General features: G+C 43.9%; 1 protein-coding gene across 1 annotated transcript; it reads right to left on the reverse strand.

Annotated features, from left to right (window-relative positions):
• Positions 1 to 710: 710 nt before the first annotated feature.
• Positions 711 to 22,233, reverse strand: LOC116504828 (sperm acrosome membrane-associated protein 4-like). The gene is made up of 3 exons (XM_032212042.1): positions 22,081 to 22,233; positions 2,752 to 2,865; positions 711 to 2,037 (listed from the first exon to the last, which is right to left on the reverse strand). Exons 1-3 carry the CDS (start codon positions 22,130 to 22,132, stop codon positions 1,826 to 1,828), a joined length of 378 nt encoding a protein of 125 aa, XP_032067933.1. The 5' UTR covers positions 22,133 to 22,233; the 3' UTR covers positions 711 to 1,825.
• Positions 22,234 to 22,537: the final 304 nt, after the last annotated feature.

Consider the following 22,537-nt stretch of genomic DNA (forward strand, 5'->3'; position numbering starts at 1 on the left):
TGGTTTCCCCATTGACTTTGCTTGTCAGAAGGTCACCAAAGGTGACGACTTGACTCAGGAACATTGCGAGTGTCGTAAACATGAGCTCAGTTGCCATTGTGTCTGAATTTGGATCATGTGACCCTGGGGGATGCTGCAACAGTTGCAAGTGTGAAAAACGCGTCATAAGTCACTTTTTTCAGGGCCGTTGTAACTTTGAACGGTCACTAAATGAATTGTTGTAAGTCAAGGGCTAACCCAGTATTATAGATTTGGGGTGCAACCGGAAGGCAAGGCAAAAGTGCTTGAAAGGACCTGTTGAATTCAGGCAACTGAATAGCTGATGTTGCAGGCGTACAGACAGGAATGGGATTCAGCCGGTTCGGGTGAACTGGACGCTAATTTTGCATCTGGTTTGCCGAACCGGTAGTCGGAAGGACTGGTTGGCCAAGCCCACTCCTCTACCAGGAGTCTCCACACAGCCCATTCATCATGCCAGGTAAGTGCGGGGCTGGCGCAGAGGCTCTGGGAGGGTGAAAAACGGGCCTCCAGGAAGTTGCGGAAGTCTGGAAACGGGCCTGTTTCCAGCCTTGGGAAGGTCTCCGGATCCCGGGGAGGCCATTTTTCCATTCCGGAGGCTCGAGGGAAGCCTCGAGTAGGCGACGCCCCCATGGCCACACCCACACCCACCCAGCAACCAGCAGAGAACTGGTTGCTAAAAATTTTCAATCCCACCCCTGCGTACAGATGCAAGAAACCTGCCTGCAGATTTTGGGGACAAAGGCTGAAATGTCGGCATCTATAGGGTTAAATCCAACTCTCCGGCCTGAAGGGTGTGTGTGCAAGAGCAGGCAACACAGCCCCTCCTCTGCAGAATGTTATGTGTGCGGCCTTTAAAGCATAACTAGCTCAGGGGTCAGCCCAAAATAGCAGCTCTTGGCATATTTTCACCAGCCAGCCAGTGAGATGGTTGCCTCAGAAGCCTTCTCTCTCTCTCCCTCCCTCTTTCTCCCTCTCTATCTCTCTGCTGTGGCTCAGCTACCAAATATCTGCCTAGGGATGCCACAGATCGTATTTCTTTAAGGGAATGCGGCATGGGATGGAAGTGTGGGGGGGGGGGGGAGCGGAGGAATTGCATTGAGGGGACTTATCCTCCGTTGCCTTATCTCCCTCATAGACATGACACTGTCATCAGGAGAAATGTTGGCAGAACAAGAGGAAAAAGGCACGAATTGATGATCATAGTTGGGAGAAACCCTATGAAATGAGATAATTGGAGAGGAAACACAACACTGAGCATGTGGGCTGAGAAAGTAAAAAAAAATTATACAAAGCAGGTTAGGCGGAAGTTTTTAGTACAGGAGGAGGAAGGCAGTGTAAAATCTCAAGCGGTGAAGAAGCTTAAAAGGGGCCTAAGGGAGATGGGTACCAGAATTCTAGATGGGACTATTGGACTTGTAGTTGGTCTGACACTAGTTTTCCAACCCTGTTTTAAAGATAAGCTTACAGAGGATGAAATTAAGTGGAAAAAGAATGGAAAAGGTAGGAGATAATGGAAAAAGAAGGGGTGGAGCAGGAGGAGGAGAAAGATTAAGGCAGCTTCAACTCCTAAAGCTTCATTCACATGCTCTAAAATAGAGGATATGCCTTCATTAAGCCACAGATGCATTTTTGAATAAAAAGGAAAGTGTCTAATTAATACAGTGCTTGATAGGATAAAAGTACAATCCTTTACATGACTGGAGTTCAATGGATGTTACTTTCAGGTAAAACAAGTAGGAGGATCGCAGGCTTAATCTTTGGCATCTTCCAGCGTTGGCGTTTTCTCTCCTTTCTGAAAAAAGGATTAGAGGAAGCGAAGGAGCCAGGTGCCTCCGATGACCAGAAGCATGGGCAGAGAGATGTGAGCAGAGGGCAAGGTGGCCCCCGAATTGCAGAAATCGCCATCACAACACTTGTAGGTGGTGACATAACTGACGCCCACATAGCTCTCGGTATCGTTCTTGCCGCATTTATCCTGTGCGACGCAATTCTTCCTTGTGATGAAATTTTTACCAGCTAGGTGGAACATCAAAAGAAAGAGACATAGGGTGAGAGGTATGGATGGATAACGTTCCCTGCCACCTATACAATACCCTGTTGTTGCATTGTTGGGAACACATAGGGAAAAACGCAGAGCTAAGTTGATTGATCGTTTGATATATCAACGTTACAGACTACACATCTCACTCACTGTTCCAAACTCATAGGTAGGCGGGGAGGAGGGGTCAACTGGGGAACTAGACTTGAGTCCCTGAATAGTTCTCCAAAAGCATAAGCAGGAGTGAAATCCAGCAGGTTCTGACAGGTTCTGGAGAACCGGTAGTGGAAATTTTGAGTAGTTTGGAGAAGCAGCAAATATCACCTCTGGCTGGCCCCAGAGTGGGGAGGGAATGGAGATTTTGCAGTATCCTTCCCCTGCCACGCCCACCAAGCCACGCCCATCAAGCCACACCACACCCACCAAGCCATGCCAACAGAACCAGTAGTAAAAATGTTTGAATTTTACCACTGCACCAAGGGTTGTTTATTCCACAACTACCTATAGTTAACTACATATAACTACATATAACTGCATAACTACATAACTACATATAGGTTCTACTATAGGAGGACCTATTCAGAATATTATTCCAAGAAACAAAATTATGCTTGATAAAGTTCCTAGGGTAAACAGCCGAGGTGAAGACAGGAAGGAAATAAAAAAGAAAAGGAAAGAAAGAAAATCCTTACCAGCAGCTCCCTTGATGACAGCACAAACTTCTCCACTCTCACAGGTGACAGTTGAAGTGTGACAGGGTATACCAAAAATAGTGAATGAACATTTCAGACATTGAAGAGCAGATCCTAAAATGCAAAGGAAAAGTTTTTTTAAAAAAATTTATTTTAAAAAGGAGGGATGTAATCAACTCAAGCTGGAATTCACAATACTGCGCCTACCTTTGATGCCACCCTAATTAAAATAATAATAATAATTAAGGCTAGAATTGTGCTCCTGCCTGCCTATGCGCGAGTAGATTAATAGGTACCACTTCGGCATTCTGCGAACCTTTGGCGTATAAGCATGCTGGCCACATGACCACAGAAATTGTCTTTGGACAACCGTGGTTCCCTCAGCCAAGAAATGGAGATGAGCACCATGCCTTAAAGTCAGACATACCGTATTTTTCAGAGTATAAAGTGCACCTTCCCTCTGCACAAAAAGTGGCTGAAAATTTAGGTGCATCTTAAGGACTGAATATGGGGGTTTGGGGCCTCCCAAATCCTTCGCGTGTCATGTTTTTGCCCTCCCTGGCCTCCAGAAGCACTCTGCGGTCCTCCGCACGTCTGTTTTTGCCAAAAACGAGCCTGGTTTTGGGCTCCCAAGCCTTCCATGCATCACGTTTTCACCCTCCCTGGCCCCCAGAAGCACTGTGCGGGCCAAAATGGGTGTGTTGTTGGTGAAAATGGGCTTGTTTTTGGTGAAAACAGGACATGCGGAGCACTGCAGAGTGCTTCTGGAGGCCAGGGAGGGCAAAAACACGACATGTGGAGGCCTGTAAAATGAGGTGGGGGAGAGAGATGTAGTTTCAGGCATGCACGAATCATTAATGGAACCTTACAATCAAGTAGAGCTAGAACTTTTGGTTGTTTGACACATGTCAAGGTTGACACATAATTGCACGTTCACGAAAAGGCAAATTAAGGAGATAGATGTAGACGTTATGTATCTATGATGAAATCACAGCAGTGATTCTTAAACTGTTTGATTATCCCTTTCCTTAGGCTCAGGTAATGCCATTATCCCCACTAAAAAGCTTAGACTTGGTTGTTTTACACCACTATCTTGGCAGCCATAATAAACTAGATCCTTGACTCACAAACAAGCTATTACATTACATCATTACCCTCAGGATATTCCAAATTACCCCCTTGTTAATAACCTGATAAGTTGGTAATTACCCTCAGTTTAACAGCTACAGTCATCCGGGTCAGGGTTGGGCCAAAGGTGCTTTTTCAGGAGCAACTGGACTTTCTTGTTTTACTTTTGAAGATGTTTCGCTTCTCATCCAAGAAGCTTCTTCAACTCTGACAGGATGGTGAGGGAATGGAAGGATTTATATTCCTTGCAGACAGCTGGTCATTTGCATGCTTTTAGAGGGTTGTTGAAGCACTTGGAGTTTATCTGTGTCCTCAGGTTTTTAACTATACAATTTGGGATGAACCCTCTTTAAATAGTGTGGGAGTAGGAATGGATTTCCAGAGGAAAAATTGCAGACTACAGGAACCAGGAGAACCACTCAGGTAACCCTGAGGACACAGATAAATCTCCAAGTGCTTCAATGAGCCTCAAAAAGGATGCAAATGACCAGCTGTCTGCAAGGAATAGAAATCCTTCCATTCCTCACTATCCTAGTCAGAGCTGAAGAAGCTTCTTGGATGAGAAGTGAAACGTCTTCAAAAGAAAAAGAAGGAAGCCCAGTTACCTCCTGAAAAAGCACCTTTGGGACTACGGGCAGACAACATTTTTTGGGGGATAATAGCAATCACACTTAAACTTATATACTGCTTCATAGTTGCAGAGGTTTACAGTCAGCATATGGCCCCCAACAATCTGGGTTCTCATTTTGCTGACCTTGGAAGGATGGAAGGCTGAATCAACCTTGAGCTGGTCAGAATTGAACTGACTTGAAACTGAACTTGATATATTTTTGTCTTATTGTGTTCCCCTCAACTCACGTTTTCAGAGTTGGCAGAGCACAGAGGCCACACAGAATGGCTTCACCCAATTGGGCTAAAACGCAATTCAATTGTTAAGTGAGTCAGCATATTTTGTGAGCACATCTATAACCAGATGCTACTGAAGAATCCAAGTACCAGGGTGGTTGGATATGATCAAATCAAATCAAATCAAATCCTTTTAATTAGAAGTTTGTTTTGTTGTGAGTTCAGCTGAAAACCCTAAGAAGAGGGTTTTGTGGCCCACCCAGTTAGCAGCTCCAGAAGAGCAGGCAAATCAAAATATAGACAAGAAGACGAGAGATACCGAGCTTCAGTTTAAAATAATAGCCATTTTAAATTTGCAAATGTGCCCATGAAATTCATTTTTGAATGGCCATCTTACCACAAGCATAACGAGGCTATAGAATTTCTGGGCTCCTAGAAATTTCTGTCAAAGAGTGCAGAGAGAAGCAGATTAATAACATAATAAGTTGGTTGGAAGGGACCTTGGAGGTCTTCTAGTCCAATCCTTTTGCTTTCTCTCAGGCAGGAAACCCTATACCAGTGATGGCTAACCTTCTTGTTGTTGTGTGCTGAAAGTGCATGCCTACACTCATAATGCAATGTGCCTGCAACACCCCCCCTCTGCACACACCACTTCCTGCCAGTGGTGGGTTTCAAAATTTTTAGAACCTCTTCTGTAGGTGTGGCCTGCTTTGTGGGAGTGGCTTGGCAGTCATGTGACTGGGTGGGTGTGGCCAATTTGTAAAATGTGGGGAAACTCACTTAACAACACTCTTGCTTAGCAACCAAAATGTTGGCTCAAAAACTCTGGCATTTGAAGCACGCAAGTCTTAAAGCTGTCAAGTTACAAGACCTTTGCACCCCTAACCCTTTAGAAAAAAATAACCCAGGGGTGTTCAAACTTGACAGCTTTAAGACTTGTGGACTTCAACTCCCAGAATTCCTCCTCTCGCTCTTCATCTTGATGATGTGCGGACAGGTGGGAGAAGGGAGCTGGAACCGGTTCTAAACGGCACTGTAGATTTGTAGAACCTCTTCTATAGAAGAGCTTAGAACTGGCAGGAACCCACCCCTGCCCCCTGCACACGTGACCTGTTTTGGGCCCAGCAGGCCTCCCTGCAGCCTCCTAGGACCAAAAACGGCCATGGGGCAGGTTAGGGGCGCTGCACACACACCCACTCTCTCCCCTCATGCATGTGTGGTAGAGACCCAAAAATCAGCTGGCTAGTGGGAGGTGTGCACACATGTGTGGTGGAGCTGAGCTGGGGCGACGGCTTGCATGCCCGCAGAGAGAGCTCCGGGTGTCACCTGTGGCATGCGTGCCATGAGTTCACCATCACAGCCTTATACCCATTCGGACAAGTGCAACAAAGATGATAAGGGGCTTAGGGGGTGATGAATGTGAACAGTTAAGGGAGATAGGTGTGTCTAGATTATAGAAGAGAAGGGATGGAGGCTGGGGAGGAACATGAGAATAATCTTCCAGTACTTGAGGGGCTGTCGTAGAGAAGAGTGGATTGACATTCTCCAAAGCACTAGAGGGCAGGAGAAGAAGCAATGGCTCTCAGTTAAAGAGAGATCTGGAAATAAGGAGGAATTTCCTGACAGTGAGAGCAATTAATCCACAATTAGTGCTGCGGTGGCGCAGTGGTTAGAATGCAGTACTGCAGGCTACTTCTGCTGACTGCCGGCTGACTGCAATTTGGCAGTTTGAATCTCACCAGGCTCAAGGTTGACTCAGCCTTCCATCCTTCCGAGGTGGGTAAAATGAGGACCCGGATTGTTGGCGGCTGTATGCTGACTCTGTAAAACCACTTAGAGAGGGCTGTAAAGCATTGCGAAGTGGTATATAAGTCTAAGTGCTATTGCGAATCAATGAAATAGCTTACTTCCCCGAATCGTGGGAGCTCTATCTCTGGAAGTTTTCAAGGAAAGATTGGACAGCCATTTGCCCAGGCTGCTATAAGGTCATCTGCCTTGGGCAAGGGGTTGGACTAGAAGACCTCTAAGATTCTTTCCAGCCCTGTGATTCTAGGAATCTGAAGGAGTATATGCATCAATATTGGCTACTTGCTTTTATTGTGAATTGCTTATGCTACTATATAATTGTTACTGATTAAACCAATATTTGATACTGCTGGAAATAATTTAATAGGGTTTAAGCTTTGTTATTGGCTTCTGCTTATACTGTTGTATACTGTCAGAAATTAGTTGTTAGGAACTAATTCTAGCTTAGTAAATTGTAACCTTAATACTGGTTGGTATTAGTGCAAAGTTTGTCATCTCACTGCTGTGTCTCGCTTCTATTCTTGGCTTCAAAGCTAGGCATTTTCTTAAAAATATAGAAGAAATTGTTACCCAGGAATAGCAACTCCCATAGATAAAGGAACCAGAAAAGGGAGTTTTCATGCCTCATAATTCATGAAAGCATTCAGCCGAATAAACAATTTGGCCAAAGGGAAGCTGCCTCAATAGATTAGATCGACAGAGACCTAAAGAAATGCTTTAAAGATTATGTTGGTAAGGAACCTTTGTCTCTGATTGGGTAAACTTTGTTTCCATCTGTGTAAAATGTATACAATACTCTGAGCCACTCCTGCAGAAGTGTGGCTATTGCTTGCATGCATTTTGTTTGTGTGTTTTGGATATAATTTTGTCACCCAACTTTTGCTATGACCATAAACAAAAGCTGAGACTTTTTGCAAGCCTCCTCTTGAATCTCACTCCCTTTGGCATCTCAGTGGCTCGGGGAAACTTCTGCTACTTAACAATTAGACAATTAGACAACAATAGAACTAGGTTTTTTGTGATTCACTGTTTTTAAGCATGGGAGTTTTATACTGCTGGCCTGATCCACAGTTCTATCTTCCTCTGAACCCCGCTGCCTGGAAAGACCGTTAACAAGTCTGGGCCAACAATATCTCCTGCCAATTTTAATGGCATTTTGCAACACAATCAGCACTAAAGAACCTTTCTTCCAACCCCCTGATCCCCACGCAATCACATGGAAGGCATCTTTTGCATTGGGCCTTCAGGCCTGCCAACACACACACATTATGATATAAATGCCTCTTTAACATTCTGCTGCTTGAAGTTTATTTATTTTTTAACAGATGAAGGCATTTTGAAGCTTAAAAACAATACCAGTATTAGAAGGGAAACAAAGATAATGAGGAAAAATAATAAAGTGAGGAAGAAAATAGAAAAGAAAGAAAGAGCTTAAAGAAGTGTGTTTTGATCTTTTTAATAGCAGCTATAAATGTATTTATATTTAACTATCTAAAATTACATCTGCTTGGAGTTTATTACGCTGGGATTTTTGTCTATGTTTTTGGAATAATAGTGGTATTATCCTATCTTTTTCACAGTTTTAACTGCTTTCTTCCTTATTTGTTTTATTTTGCATTTGTCTATGCTTATATAGAAAATGAACGAGAAATTAAGTCCTAATACTGCAACATTTTTCTTCCTGTAATCGTTAAATGTCTACAGAGATTCTCAATCATCCAGTTCATAGTTGTCCCAAAGGTGCTTTTTTCAAAGGCAACTGGACTTCCTTTGTTCTTCCTTGACTACATTTCGCTTCTCATCCAAAAAGCTTCTTCAGGAAAAACAAAGGAAGCCCAGTTGCCTTTTGAAAAAGCACCTTTGGGTCCTATAATCATTCTTTCTTCAGCTATAACCACATATCATCTCCCTCGGATTCTTTCATAATATTTGCTGTTGGAAAAAAAAAGGATAAAAACCTACTGGTTTTATTCCTCCCAGTTTATATATTTTGCAGAATGCAACCCACCATCCAAGTTTGCCTGCCATTTTTGCTGTACTGCCAAGAAAATCTGCCCTCCAAATTAAGAATGCTAAAATCCCAAATCTTCACTGGCCTTAATAGAAGACAGACAAATGCCTAAAGTACATTTACAGCAAGAATCACACATGAGGTTTGTTCTCTCTTGGAGCAAAGCAAACAGAGCAGAAGGGGTTTTTTTTGGAGCCCGTCAAGCGTTGCCGGAGCAAAATTTGGAAAAACAGGAACAAAAAATAACCCTGCTGCAAACCACAGCTTTTTGAGGAAAACAAACTTCCCAAGGCCCCTGAAAACTATGTTTCCTGCTTGCTCAGGCTGCTTGTTGTTCATCTCTGTGTGGCATCCTCAGATTGAAAGATGAGATGGGAGGAAGAAGAGAACGCGAGTTGGTCACACCACTTTTTTTTTCTGTTTTCAGGAAAAAAAAAATAAGTAGCACCTTGAGTCACCCTTTTTTTGTACTAGGAAAATTAAAATGGTTTGTTTGTTCCTTCTGAGGAAAGAATCAGCTGAGGAGGCTGGCTTGTAGTTGGGGAAGCATACAGGTCACTTCTGGTCCCCAGGAGAAGTCTGTAACAGTGATCACACTGATCACACACTCTTTCCCTCCCCCCCCCCAATTTTCCCCTCGAAGAGGAAATGGGTGTGCAAAAGGACTTCCTCCACATCCTGCTGGATCTGTGTTTTCGTTGGGGAATGTCCCAACCAACAAGCTACAGAATACGAATTGGGGTTGCAAGATGGAAGAAAGAAAAGAATAAAAGAGAAGAGAAGGAAAGAAGAAAAATGAAAGGAAAGGAATGAAAGAGGGAGGAAAGAAAATAAAATGATCTGTACTGTACTGTACCACTCCATGGTAGTGGATCTGGCTATTTGAGAGACCGCCTTCTGCCAATTACCTCCCTGCATCCCATCAGATCGCATAGAGTTGGCCTCCTCCGTATTCCATCCGCCAGTCAGTGCCGACTGGCGACTACTTGGAGGAGAGCCTTCTCTGTTGCGGCTCCGACGCTATGGAATAATCTCCCCGTGGAGATCCGTACCCTCACCACCGTCCAGGCCTTCCGCACAGCCCTCAAGATCTGGCTAGCCCGTCAGGCCTGGGGATAAGTTTTACTTTCGCCCCTCCCGAATGTTGAGTGAATGTTGTGTTTTACTGTTTAATTTATCTTTGTTCACATTTCTTTTTGTATTTGTCCTACACTCCCCTTCCCCTTTTATTGTAAGCCGCCCTGAGTCCCCTCAGGGAAAAGGGCGGCCTATAAATGTACAATAAATACCAAAAAAAATTTACCAAAAAATACTGTTATCCCTCTATGCCAGTGGTTCTCAACCTTTCCAATGCCACAACCCTTTAATACAGTTCCTCATGTTGTGGTGACCCCCAACCATAAAATTGGTGTCTCGGTTCCTAAGACCATCGAAAATATGTGTTTTCCGATGGTGTTAGGCAACCCCTGTGAAAGGGTCGTTCGACCCCCAAAGGGGTCCCGACCCATAGGTTGAGAACCACTGGTTTATACCTTTCAGCCATTTTCTAGTTTTCGCTCTTCTTTGTTCTTCCAATCTTCTGTCTGTCAAGCTTCAAAAGACACTTTTACTGTCGCAACTATTATCTCTTCTCAGCTTGCCAACGAACTATGGGGGTGGAGGACAGGGGTAGGCTACAAAAATTTCAGCAACGGGTTCTCTGCCTGGTTGCTGGGTGGGCGTGGCCATGGTGGGCGTGGCCTAGTCAGCCTCCTGCACCATGGAAGCCGGGGAGGGGGGAGGATTTTCATCTTCCCCAGGCTCTGGACTTCTGAAACTTCTGGGAGGTCTGTTTTTCCCCCTCCCCGAGTCTCCGTGCCGGCCTTGCACTTACCTCGCATCCAAAACAGGCCGTGTGGAGACTCCTGGGAGGGGCGGAGAGGGTGGGAGGGTTGAGGTGGAATGGGCGGGGCCAACCAGGGGTGGGATTTGAAGGTTGTCCAAACTGGCCATAACGTTAGCTACGGGTTCTCCCGAACCTAAGTGAACCCGTAGCAGCCCACCCCTGGGAGAGGGAAGGGGTAGATCAAGATGCCAGCCATGTTCCAGACATCATAGACGAAAGAAGATTTGAAATCTTTTGCTCTAGACTAGAGTTTAGGAAATAATTGCCGGGTTGCTGGTCTGATTCTGCTCTAGGAGTTGAGTGGTGCTAGGCAGTTCTATCCAACTTCATGATCCTACGTGCTAAAAAAACAAATTTTTAATTACTTCATTGGGTGCAGAGTTGATCTTGAAGACGATTCTGCAGTGTCATAATTGCACAGCTGAAAAAACAGGTCTGCAGGGGCTGGGTTCCTATTATACAGCTTATCCTGATGACTAATTTAACCCATGTTATGAGTTCATATAATACGTCAACCCGCAAGCTTTTTTGCGTGGATTTGCACAATTTTATATGAAAACAACACCCCATTATCAAGACTAAAACTATGCTTATCCTTACAACTGTGCAGTGCTTTGGATTCAGTCTCCAAATGCAAAAGAGAGCAGATTCCACAAAAGAGAGCAGACACCACACCTATCTGCAGTAGCGTGAAACTTAACAGAGGGGACAGTTCCTTTGGGATGTTAAAGACCTGTGTTACCAAGGGCACTTCAAAATATTTTCCTGAGTTCAAATTGTAACTGTTGCATGTCTGTAGCTCACATATTAGAATAACAGGGTTGGGAGGACCTTGGAGGTCTTCTAGTCCAACCCCCTGCTCAGGCAGGAAACCCTATACCATTTCAGACAAATGGTTATCCAGTCTCTTCTTAAAAACTTCCAGTGTTGGGGCATTCACAACTTCTGGAGGCAAGACATTCCACTGATTAATGGTTCTAACTGTCAGGAGATCTCTCCTAGGTTGCTTCTCTCCTTGAGGAATTTCCAGCCATTGCTTCTTGTCCTATCCTCTTTGGAGAATAGCTTGACTCCCTCTTCTTTGTGGCAGCCCCTGATATATTGTTGTACATTGTGGTGTGAACCAACCAATGTTGGCTAGCCTTCTATCTTCTAGATGTCTAGGATCTATTTTTTTTTTATTTTGCATTCTTGCTTTTACAATATAGGCTGTTCAAAGTCCCTTGGAGTGGGATGTCCTCTAAATTATTTAATTAGTTCAATCCATCTAGGGCAGGGGTCTCCAAACTTGGCAACTTTTAAGACCTGTGAACTTCAACTCCCAGAATTCCCCAGCCAGAGGAATTCTGGGGGTTGAAGTCCACAACTTTTAAAAGTTGCCAAGTTTGGAGATCCCTGATCTAGGCCATTAATCTAAGGATGAAGATGGTTTTGAAGAATAGCTTCATATTATTAATTCTGTAACAACATAGGTCACATATATTATTTTTCAATCTGAAAAAAGCCACCACCCATCTACATATAAAAATCAGTATACCCACTGAAATGTGTCCATCAAAGGGTCTACAACAGGGGTGTCAAATTCATGTCCCATGGGCGAGAGGCATCATGCGCTGGCCACGGCTGGTTTAGCGAAGGGGAAAAAAGTCACGGTACGTCATTTGACACCGCCATGATGATGCAGGTTTAACACCCCTGGTGTACAAAAACTCAATTCAGGTAGTCCTCAAGTTACAACTATTCATTGCATGGCCATTTGAAGTTACAACGCCACTGAAAAAAGTGACTTATGACCGGTTTTTGCACTTACAACTGCCGCAATATCATGCGATCAAAATTCGGGTGCTTGGCAACTGGCCTGTATTTATGACTGTTGCACTATTTTGGAGTCACATGATCACCATTTGTAACTTTCCTACTCGGTTTCTGACAAGCAAAGTCAAGGGAGGAAACCAGGTTGGCTTAACAACCACGTGATTTACTTAAAAACTACAGTGATTCGTTTAGCAACTCTGGCGCAAAGGTCGTAAAATGGGGCACAACTCACTTAACAACAGATTTGCCTAGGAACAGAAATTCTGGGTTCAATTGTCATCATAGGTCGAGGATCACCTGTACTTCCATGATTGTATCTTCCTCCCAAAAGCCATAACAAACATGTCCTAATCTCCTGTTTTTTTTTGTTTTTTTTACGGCAAATACAGGTAGTCCTCAATTTATGACCACGATTATGTCGTTAAGTGAAAAATTTGTTAAGTGTCCCATTTTGCGACTTTTCTTGCCACATGTATTAATTGAATCACTGCTGTTGTTAAATGAGTAACATGGTTGTTAAGTGAACCTGGGTTCTCCATTGACTTTGCAGGTCAGGAGGCCGCAAAATGACCTCTTGGACTGCCATAAATATGAGTCAGTGGTCAAGAATCTGAACGTAAATCAGCTGATGTGAAAAATGGTCATAGGTCACTATTTTCTGGGCCCTTGTAAATTTGAATGGTCACTAAGTGAACTGTGGTAAGTTGAGGACTACCTGTATGACTTTCTTAGCCTTTTCTGTTTCCTGATGTAGATACTATTTATGTCAAGACTTCATAAAACTTCAAGTTCAACCATCAGGCTTTCCTCAATGGATCCTGGTAACAGTAGTTTTGGAAAGAATTAGCCGAAGGAACATCCCAAGATAACCCCACCTCTGAGAACTACAATTCCCAGCCTTCCCTTGGGAGACAAAATAACTATTCTAGTGTCAGGCCTGGGAGCCAGCTTTTGCATTGGGCCTTCAGGCCTGCCACATTTAATGCTGTGGGGAAATGGGAGGGGGGATTACATGGAGTAGGGGAGATATATAGTCATAATAACATTCTTTTCTCAGAGAATCAAGGTCATCTTTCCCTGCAGCTGCGATGATGTAACTGGGAGGCATCTCCAGTTTTGGATGGTGCCTGATTGGATCATGAGGGTGCTGGGCAGGGACGTGAACTTTCATTTGGGTGGGGAAAAACCAGGAAAATTTCAGATTCGGGTTTTCCCAGATGTGCCAATATGACATCTCTAATAAAATGGAGCTTTGAGGAAACTCAAGCTTCGGAGTCGTCTTTGGTTGGGGGTGTTACTTGAAATCCTGACATCTAGCAGTTCATCTCTACAGGATTAGATATGTGGCTTCTTGTAATCCTCTGATTACACCTTCTGATCCATGTAAGATGGTCTGCTTTGACTTGCCTATTTCCGTTTACTACAAGAGTGAAGCTAATTTTTAAAAAAATGTTGAAGAGCAGGGTGTGGCTGTGTCTAATAGGAAGGACTGAACCAATACATTTCATTAAATGGGAGCAAAAGAATCACACAGTGAGGAGCCAAGGAGAAAAAAAAAAAAGGTTGGATAGGATTTTATGTGTCTGAATCATCAGTAAACATACAGCTTTGCCGAATTTGTGGAAAAGACATTCACTCAACTCTATGATGGGGTTTTAAAACTTGTTAGTGACAACAAGTAATCAGGTGTGGTGCGAACACACTTATGAAAGTTTATGAAAGCAAGCAAGCAGTGTTGCTTTGTGAAGTGAAAAACGGGCTGGAGAAGTTGTGTATGTGTGGGAGAAAAAAATGCAACTTATGAAACTTCTTCTCAGAGGTGTAAAAGATTTTCAAGAGCATTGTTGGCATTCCTGTGGGAACTAGGAGTGGTTTGGTTGGGTAAATCCATAGAAGAGTTAAAATAATTTTCCTTTTTCCTCTCTTTCTTTTAAACCATAGCAATTAAGGTAATGAAGCAGGCAAGGAATGATGTGGATGATTCATTTTTCTGTTGTTGTTTTGAGTTGCTTCTCTCTCTTTCTCTCTCTCTCTCCCTCCCTCCCTCCCCCCTTTTTTCTCTCTCCTTCTCTTCTTCTCCTTTTCTTTCAGGCAGTATTGGAAGAAATGTCCTTCTGGGTTCAGTTCCAAGTGGGGAAAAGGACACTGGATTTATGGAAATTGCTTGGAAAGAAGGTTTTAATGGACAGGATCACATGGTTTGAGGTCCTGGGGGAAAAGGGGATGCTTGCCTCGAAGATGTTGAAGAAGAAAAAAAGAGAGCCATTTTGCTGAGAGTCCCTGGGTTTTATGCCCTCTGTTGGGCCCTCCTGCTCCTGGGCAAGAAATGCACTCTGGTTGGCCTCTCATGGGGCCATACAGGGGGGACCCTGTAGGCTGTAGTTTTTAGTCCAAATTTGGTTGAGCCTTGCAAGGTGGTGATCCCAAAGGGCTTTGGGATTCCTATTATGGCTCTGCCTGTAGATCTTCGTTATGTAGAATAGACTGGCCCAGGCCTTAATGGCCCACTGACAAATTGGGGGGGGGGGGGGCTATTAAGAGTGAGTCTTTTTGTTAGGTATAATTACTGATTGTACAGTTATAGAGACTAACCTGATTTTGCATTTAATAACCGCAGCAAGACTGCTGGTGGCGCAATCCTGGAAGAAGGAAGATTTGCCTACTATTCAAGAATGGACATTAAAAGTAACAAACCTAGCAGAGATGGCTAAAATATACGTTAATTGATTGAATGTGATAATTATGTTTAATCTGAGCAGTTTCATTTGTATTTGAATGTATGGCGTCCAGGTGCCACACTGTTCACGCATTGATTTTACATTTTTATAAAAAACAAAAATATAAAATACTTAAAAATAAAAAGAATTAAAATATAGGGAGTCCTTGGCTTATGACCACAATTGAGGCCAAAACTTCTGTTGCTGAGTGCGACAGTGATGAAGTGAGTTTTGCCCCATTTTGTGACCTTCCTTGCCACAGTTAAGTAAATTGCTGCAGTTGTTATGTTAGCAACACATGTTCTATACAGTGGTCCCTCGACTTGCAAGAGTTCATTTAGTGACCCTTTCAGAGTTACAACGGCACTGAAAAAAGAGATTTATGATCATTTTTTGCATCCCCATAGTCACATGATCAAAATTCCGATGCTTGGCAATGGACTCAGACTTATGATGGTAACATGTCCCGGGGTCATTCTTCTGACAAGCAAAGTCCATGTAGAAACTAGTTTCATTTAACAACTGTGCTATTAATTTAACAGCTGCAGTGATTTACTTAACAAATGCAGCAAGAAAAGTTATGACCGTGGTCGTAAGTCGAGGACTGCCTGTATTGGTGCATTTCAGTTGAGACCTGGTGGAAAAGTTTGCTCCTGTTTATACTGAAGGAAGAAAAGAGTGACAGTCTTATGGTTTAGCAAAATGTATTTTGGTTTTCCCCCACAGAACAATGGTAGGAGAACAAAGTAGACTTTGATTGATTTCCCTGTTATTCATATCTCACAGGTCTGGAACAATCATTCATGGCTCAGGGGCGGTGGCATCTAAATTTTGCCTGCTTCCCACCTGTTTCTCATCACCAGTGAATGGAAACAATTTGCTGTTTTCACAGTTTCTACTTGAATGGTTGAAAATAATGATTTCCCTCGGAATCGCTGGAGGAGAACGGGAATGGCCAACTTTCTAAGTAACTCTGGCTTCAGGTTAAAAAAGGGGCAAGGTGAATGCTTCCCCATCCAGTGATTACACAGTAAATAATACCATAATGCCACTTCTCTTACCAGTGGACATGAAGAAACTACAATCCTTATCAAGGGAAGAGGAACCTCACCTCAGTACATCCTGCACAGAAGAGTGTTGCCTCTTAACCTTTCTTAGCATTAGAACAGGGCAGTGGTGGGTTCTTACCAGTTCAGACTGGCTCAGATCGAACCGGTAATGGTTTGGCAGCCTAGGTTGCTGGAACTGGCAGTGACTCAGGCCTGCCACGCCCCTGAACCAGTTCTCTTGTTTTTTGCTTCTGCGCACGTGCAGAACAATTTTTATTGCACTGTGCATGTGCGTGCAAAGCACATACGCACGCATGTGAGCGAACCAGCAGTAGTGCCTGCCGGAATCCACCCTTGGATCAGGGGTGTCAAACTCGAGGGTGTCAAGTCAAGTGACTTTGGATGGCCTGCAATGTCAAAAATTCCAATATACTGTATTTTTCGGAGTATAAGACACACCATATAAGATGCACCAAGGTTTTGAAGTTTATTGTTGGAATAAATCATTACAGCAGAGAATCGGCTGTTAAATTATTTGAATCCCACCACTGCACGGGATTTGTGTCGGGGGCAGCTGTTTTTACACTCTGCAAACCTCCCAAAAACTGCCTGTTGTTCGCGAAAACGGCCCTGTGGTTTTTTTTTTTTCAAAAAAGGGCATGAATAGTCCTTAGGAGACTTGTAGAGTGCTCCGAGGGGGTGGCGTGGCCCCCAAAAAGGAGCAAAAAAAGAGCATGGATAACCTTTAGGAAGCTTATAGAGTGCTCCTGAGGGTTGGGGGGGGGAGGCAAAATTGAGCAAATAACGGCCGATTTTTTGCTAATTTCTCCCTTCCCCAGTCCTCAGGAGCTCTCTGAAAGCCTCCTACAGGCTCTGCGTGGCCGTTTTGGTGAAGTGGGCGGGGTTTCAGAAGGCAAAAAAAATGCTGTATTCAGTGTATAAGACGCACCAAGATTTTCAGCCTCTTTTTTGAGAGAAAAAAGTCCGTCTTATACTCCGAAAAATATGGTAAATGAATTAGAACAGGGGTTTCAAACTCAAGGAATAGGGGTGGGGCCGGCCTCGAAACAGCAAAGGACCAGCCCGTGGTGCCTCTGCTAAGGAAAATGGAGCTCAGGGGGAGCTGAGCCCCCCCCACTTTGTTTTCACTGGCAGAGGGCTGCAGGAGGCCGTCCAGGCTGAAAACAGTGTGCAGTGAGGGAGGGGCATAGACCGCCCCCCAGGCTCTGTTTTTTTCTGGAAGAGGTCTATCAAAACAAACTAAGAACAAAACAAAAGGAGAAATGTCCCCCCTTTGGCATTTGAGAATGCAAGAAGAGACAGGAAAGGAGAAAGGGAAAGAGGAAAGACAAAGGGGAAAAAAGGAAAGATGAGAAGAGAGCAAGGAAGGAAAAATAAGGAAAGGGGAGAAGGAGGAAGAAAGGAGAATGAAGAGGGAAGGAAAAAGAAGAAAAGGAAGGAAGGAAGGAAGATTATAATGAGAATGAGGGAGGGTCTTAGGGAAGTCCTGCCTTAGCACTTGGCCACCACAGCTGCCCCCAACACAAGTCCTGTGCAGTGGTAGGATTCAAATAATTTAACAGCCGATTCTCTGCTCTAATGATTTCTTCCAAAAACCAGTTCAACAAACTGCTCAGAAAACAACCGGTTCTCCCGAAGTGGTGTGAACTAGCTGAATCTCACCACTGGTCCCGTGATACGCCCACCACAAACATGTCCCCCTGCCATGACCACCATGGCCACGCCCATCCCGGCCCCCTGAGGTCAAACACAAGCCTGATGCGGCCCTCAATGAAATCGAGTTTGACACCCCTGCATTACATAAACATTTGATCTTGATTTAGATTGCCAGGTGGCGAAAGATAGGTGGTGAGAACATTTCTGATTGGGATATCAAATATCTAGTTTCAGGTTTTCATTGCGTTCAACTTGAAGATTCGTATTTGGGCCACTGAAATTCTGGCAAGTGCTGAGATCTGTGTCCTTTTTTATAACTTAGGGGACAAGCCAGTTCCCTAAGTCTGACTGACATTGTGGACTGAGAGAGAGAGAGAGAGAGTCACTGGCCCAAACTCACCCAGCCAGCTTTCATGCCTAAGACAGGCCTAGAACTCATGGTCTCTTGGTTTCTAGCTTGGTGACCTAACCACTAGACCCTTTTCTTCTTTGACTTTAATTAGTTTTGTGACCTCTCAAATATCAACCTTGAATGTCTTGTTCTGGTAGACCAGTAGAAATTGTTTTATCAGGGGAGACATGATCGCAGTGTTCCAATATTTGAGGAGCTGCCACATAAAAAGAGGGGGTCAAGCTATTTTCCAAGGCACCTGAAAGCCAGACAAGAAATAATGGATGGAAACTGATCAAGGAGAGATTCAACCTAGAAATAAGGAGGAATTTTCTGACAGTGAGAGCAATCAACCAACAGAACAGCTTGCCTTCAGAAGTTGTGGGACCTTCATCCCTGGAAGTTTTCAAGAAGAGACTGGGCTGCCATTTCTCAGAACTGGTGTAGGGTCTCCTGCTTGGGCGTGGGGGTTGGACTAGATGACCTACAAAGTCCCTTCCAACTTCTGTTAATTTAATAAAGTTTCCTTCGAGTTAATAAAGATAAAGGTTGCCCCTGTCCAGCTGTGTACAACTCCAGAGGGGGATGCCCATCTCTGTTTCTTAGCCAAGGAAGCTGCCATTGTCCAAATATATTCCTGAGGTTACATGGCCACCATGACTATACCCCGAAGTGCATGGAATGCTGTTACCTTCCCACTGAGGTGGTACCTATTTATCTATTCACATTTGCATGCTTTTGAACTGCTAGGTTAGCTGGAACTGGGGCAAATTAATGGGAACTCACCCCATCATGCAGCACTTGGGGCTTGAATACAAGCTATCCATTTTCCAGCTGACAAGCTCAGTGTCTTTAACAACTGAGCCATTGCGCCCCCTATTGAGTTAATAGTGAATTCAATATTTTCAGATAAGTTGGTAGGAGGACCTATCCCACTTTTGCCAACTTGTTTAAGGTTCACAAAACCAGAAAGATTTCACCAGGCTTCGCTTTCACGCACAATGTAGCACCGTAAAGAAAAAAAAAGAACATTCCTTTTGGCCGAATTAACATTTTTGTTGTATCGTCAATCTTTAAATTCCATCTCAAGCATAACCCTTTCCAAGAGAACCCCCGTGGAAAGATTAAAGTGTGTACCCCCAAACTGCAGATGTTAAAATCCAGGATGCATTCCAGACTGAAGAAAATGATTTGCCTTAAGTAGCCTCTCTTTATATGGGGGCTTAGGTGTGTCCAATTATGTCTAGGACATAATCTAGGCCCCAGATTTTCCCCCAAGCAGAATAATTAGGACAAAGTTTGGGGGGGGTATCCAGGGGTGGGCTGCTGGGGGTTCGCAGGGGTTCGGGAGAACCTCTAGCTAAGATTCTGTGCAGTTTGGAGAACCCCCAAATCCCACTCTTGGCTCCCCCCCCTTCACCTCCTAGGAGTCCCCACATAGCCCGTTTTGGATGCTGGTTAGTTCAGGGTGTGCGCGGAGACTCAGGGATGGCAAAAAAATGGGCCTACCGGACGTTTGGCCCATTTCTGGCCTCCAGAGCCTGGGGAGGCTATTTTTGCCCTCCCAGAGACTCGAGGAAAGCCTCCAGAGCCCGGGGAGGGCAAAAATGCCCCCGCCCCCCGTGGTGCAAGAGGCTGACTAAGCCACACCCACCATGGCCATGCCTATCCAGCAACTGGGCAGAGAACCTCTTGCTAAAATTTTGGAAGCCCACCCCTGGGAGTATCCTGAATTTTTAGTAGGAATGGCTGGTGTTAGGAGGCAAAAAGACACAGGGCCTCTTTTAAGCCAAACCAATCCCTGATCATAAGGCTTCTTATGTAAGAAGAATGTTGTTTACCAACAGGGTATGGCAAGTTGCTTCACATGGAGCTCCAAGGCTGGTGGAGTGACCACACCCATATCCACAGGAAAGCTGGAGAAGATATTTGCTAGAGACCCCTCGCCAACATTAATCATGCCAAATGGACCACAGCCTAGCAGTATATTACATAGACTGGAATTCCCTGAGGAATTGGGATTCCATGTACACTCCCCACTTTCATTTGGTGGATGTAAAAAAAAATACAGTTCCACGCCCAAACAAATTTGATGGCTCCAACTTTTCTTCACTGGTGTTTCTTTTCTACAGTTGCTACAGCCAAAGAAAGCTCTGGATGCAAATCTTTTCCCAGGATGAACAGGTTTCTTTAATTATCTCACCTGTTTCCTTATGATATTGTTAGCCTGCAGGCAAGGAAACTTGTTTTGGACATTGTTAAGTTACGAAACTGTTACTCCAACTGAAGATCATCCGATCATTTTCAAGAAGTTATTTCCACATTAGGCAAAGCCAGCATTTGCAAAACTACCGTGGGGAGAGGCAAATAAAATATCCTGCCTGAAATTAGACTGTGTGAGGTTTTGCAACTAGATCACCCACAGGGTTCTATTTTAAGCCTCAGGTCATTTGCTATAAAGTTGATTTGCTGTCTTGGGGTCTGGGTCTATGTATCAAAACATCCCCCCCCTTAATGGATTTAAGTTGGCCCTTTATTAAAAAAAACTAAATTAAGTCTTTCATTGACTTTTATACATTTCATGGGTGTTTGGCTAGGAGAAAACACATTTAGGCTGAGTTCTGTTTCCAATTTCACCTATTTTTTTAAAAAGAACAATGAATCTGTTGCACAATAATAGAATAGAATAGCAGAGTTGGAAGGGACATTGGAGGTCTTCTAATCCAACCCCCTGCCTAGGCAGGAAACCCAACAACACTTCAGACAAATGATTATCCCACATCTTCTTTAAAATGTCCAGTGTTGGGGCATTCACAACTTCTGGAGGCAGGTTGTTCCGCTGTCAGGAAATTTCTCCTCAGTTCTAAGTTGCTCCTCTCCTTGGTTATTTTCCACCCATTGCTTCTTGTTCTACCCTCAGGTGCTTTGGAGAATAGCTTGACTTCCTCTTCTTTGTGGCAACCCCTGAGATATTGGGACATCGCTATCATGTCTCGCGTAGTCCTTTTCATTAAACTAGACATACCCAATTGTTGCTATTTAGGAGTGACACCAATAACTACATCAATTTAATGTGAAACAATGATATTCTCACTTCCTTATATATATACTGAATCCCCCCTCCTCCCCACAAACCAAGATTCAGGCTTTATTGAATTTGCAACGCAGTTTGCAACTCAATAAGAAGTACGCACAGAAGGGAAAAGTACACTCAAAATATATGTGATAATGGAGCGGGCAGAGAAAAAAAGTATACAATGCTAGATAAGGTTCTTTCCAAATGTATATATTAAGAAAAATGTAAGCAATTAATTTAAAGGCATGTTATCTTTTTAAGATCAGCTCAGGAACTGAGACAGAATAAACTTAAGAATAAACTTAAGGTGTGACAAAAGGAGAAGCTGGCTGAAACACATCTCCCTGTTTTGAGAAAACAACAGAAGGGCAGGACAAGAAGCAATGGGTGGAAACTAAACAAGGAGAGAAGCAACTTGGAATTGAGGAGAAATTTCCTGACAGTTAGAACAATTAATCAGTGGAATAACTTGCCTCCAGAAGTTGTGAATGCCCCAACACTGGAAGTCTTTAAGAAGATGTTGGATAGCCATTTGTCTGAAACAGTATAGGGTTTCCTGCCTAGGCAGGGGGTTGGACTAGAAGATCTCCAAGGTCCCTTCCAACTCTGTTATTCTATTCTATTCTATTCTATTCTATTCTATTCTATTCTATTCTATTCTATTCTATTCTATTCTATTCTATTCCTTTTTCCCTATATGAGGTGCTCATTTATGTGCATGCCTTAGAGATCTGCTACTAAACCTGATCTTCTTGTTTTGACTGTAAAAGAGAGAGCGAGACAGACAGAGACAGAGGCGCGCACACACACACAAACTGATCAAACAAAGTAACGGAAAGGTGATAAAAGGAGAAAAAAAGAAGTGACGGATAAGGTCTTCATAGGCAAAACCAGAGAACTCTGCACCGCGACGGATTGTCCCTCTTACCAATGGTGATACAAGCCAGCACCACAGCGCAGAGTCCAAGCAGCTTCCCCATGGCTAAGTTGATGCACTGACGGATAGAAGGATAGCGATGTTATTCCAGCAGGGCGACAGCTCCGAGTGCCTGAAGAGTCTCCCTCCCCCTCAGCTCCCCCATCCTTTCTATATATCCACGTGATACGCCCCACCTTCCCGAGCTCGAATTGGCCGACTGGATAGCTCCGGAGTAAAATGCCGCCCTTCAGCTACGGGTGTGATCCTTGGGAGGCAGAAAAGTTACAGGGAAAGAGTGAGTCAGAAATGGGATCGTGGGGGGAGACGGAGGGAGAGAGAAAGGGAGAGGGAGAAAGAGGGAGAGGGGATGGAAAAGAAAGATTGAAAGAAAAAGAGGAGAAAGAAAGAAAAAGAAAGAAGGAAGGAAAGGAAAAGAAAAGAAAGAGTAAGAAATAGAGGAAAAAAG

This window comes from Thamnophis elegans, chromosome 2, assembly GCF_009769535.1.
Source record: "Thamnophis elegans isolate rThaEle1 chromosome 2, rThaEle1.pri, whole genome shotgun sequence".
NCBI lineage: Eukaryota > Metazoa > Chordata > Lepidosauria > Squamata > Colubridae > Thamnophis > Thamnophis elegans.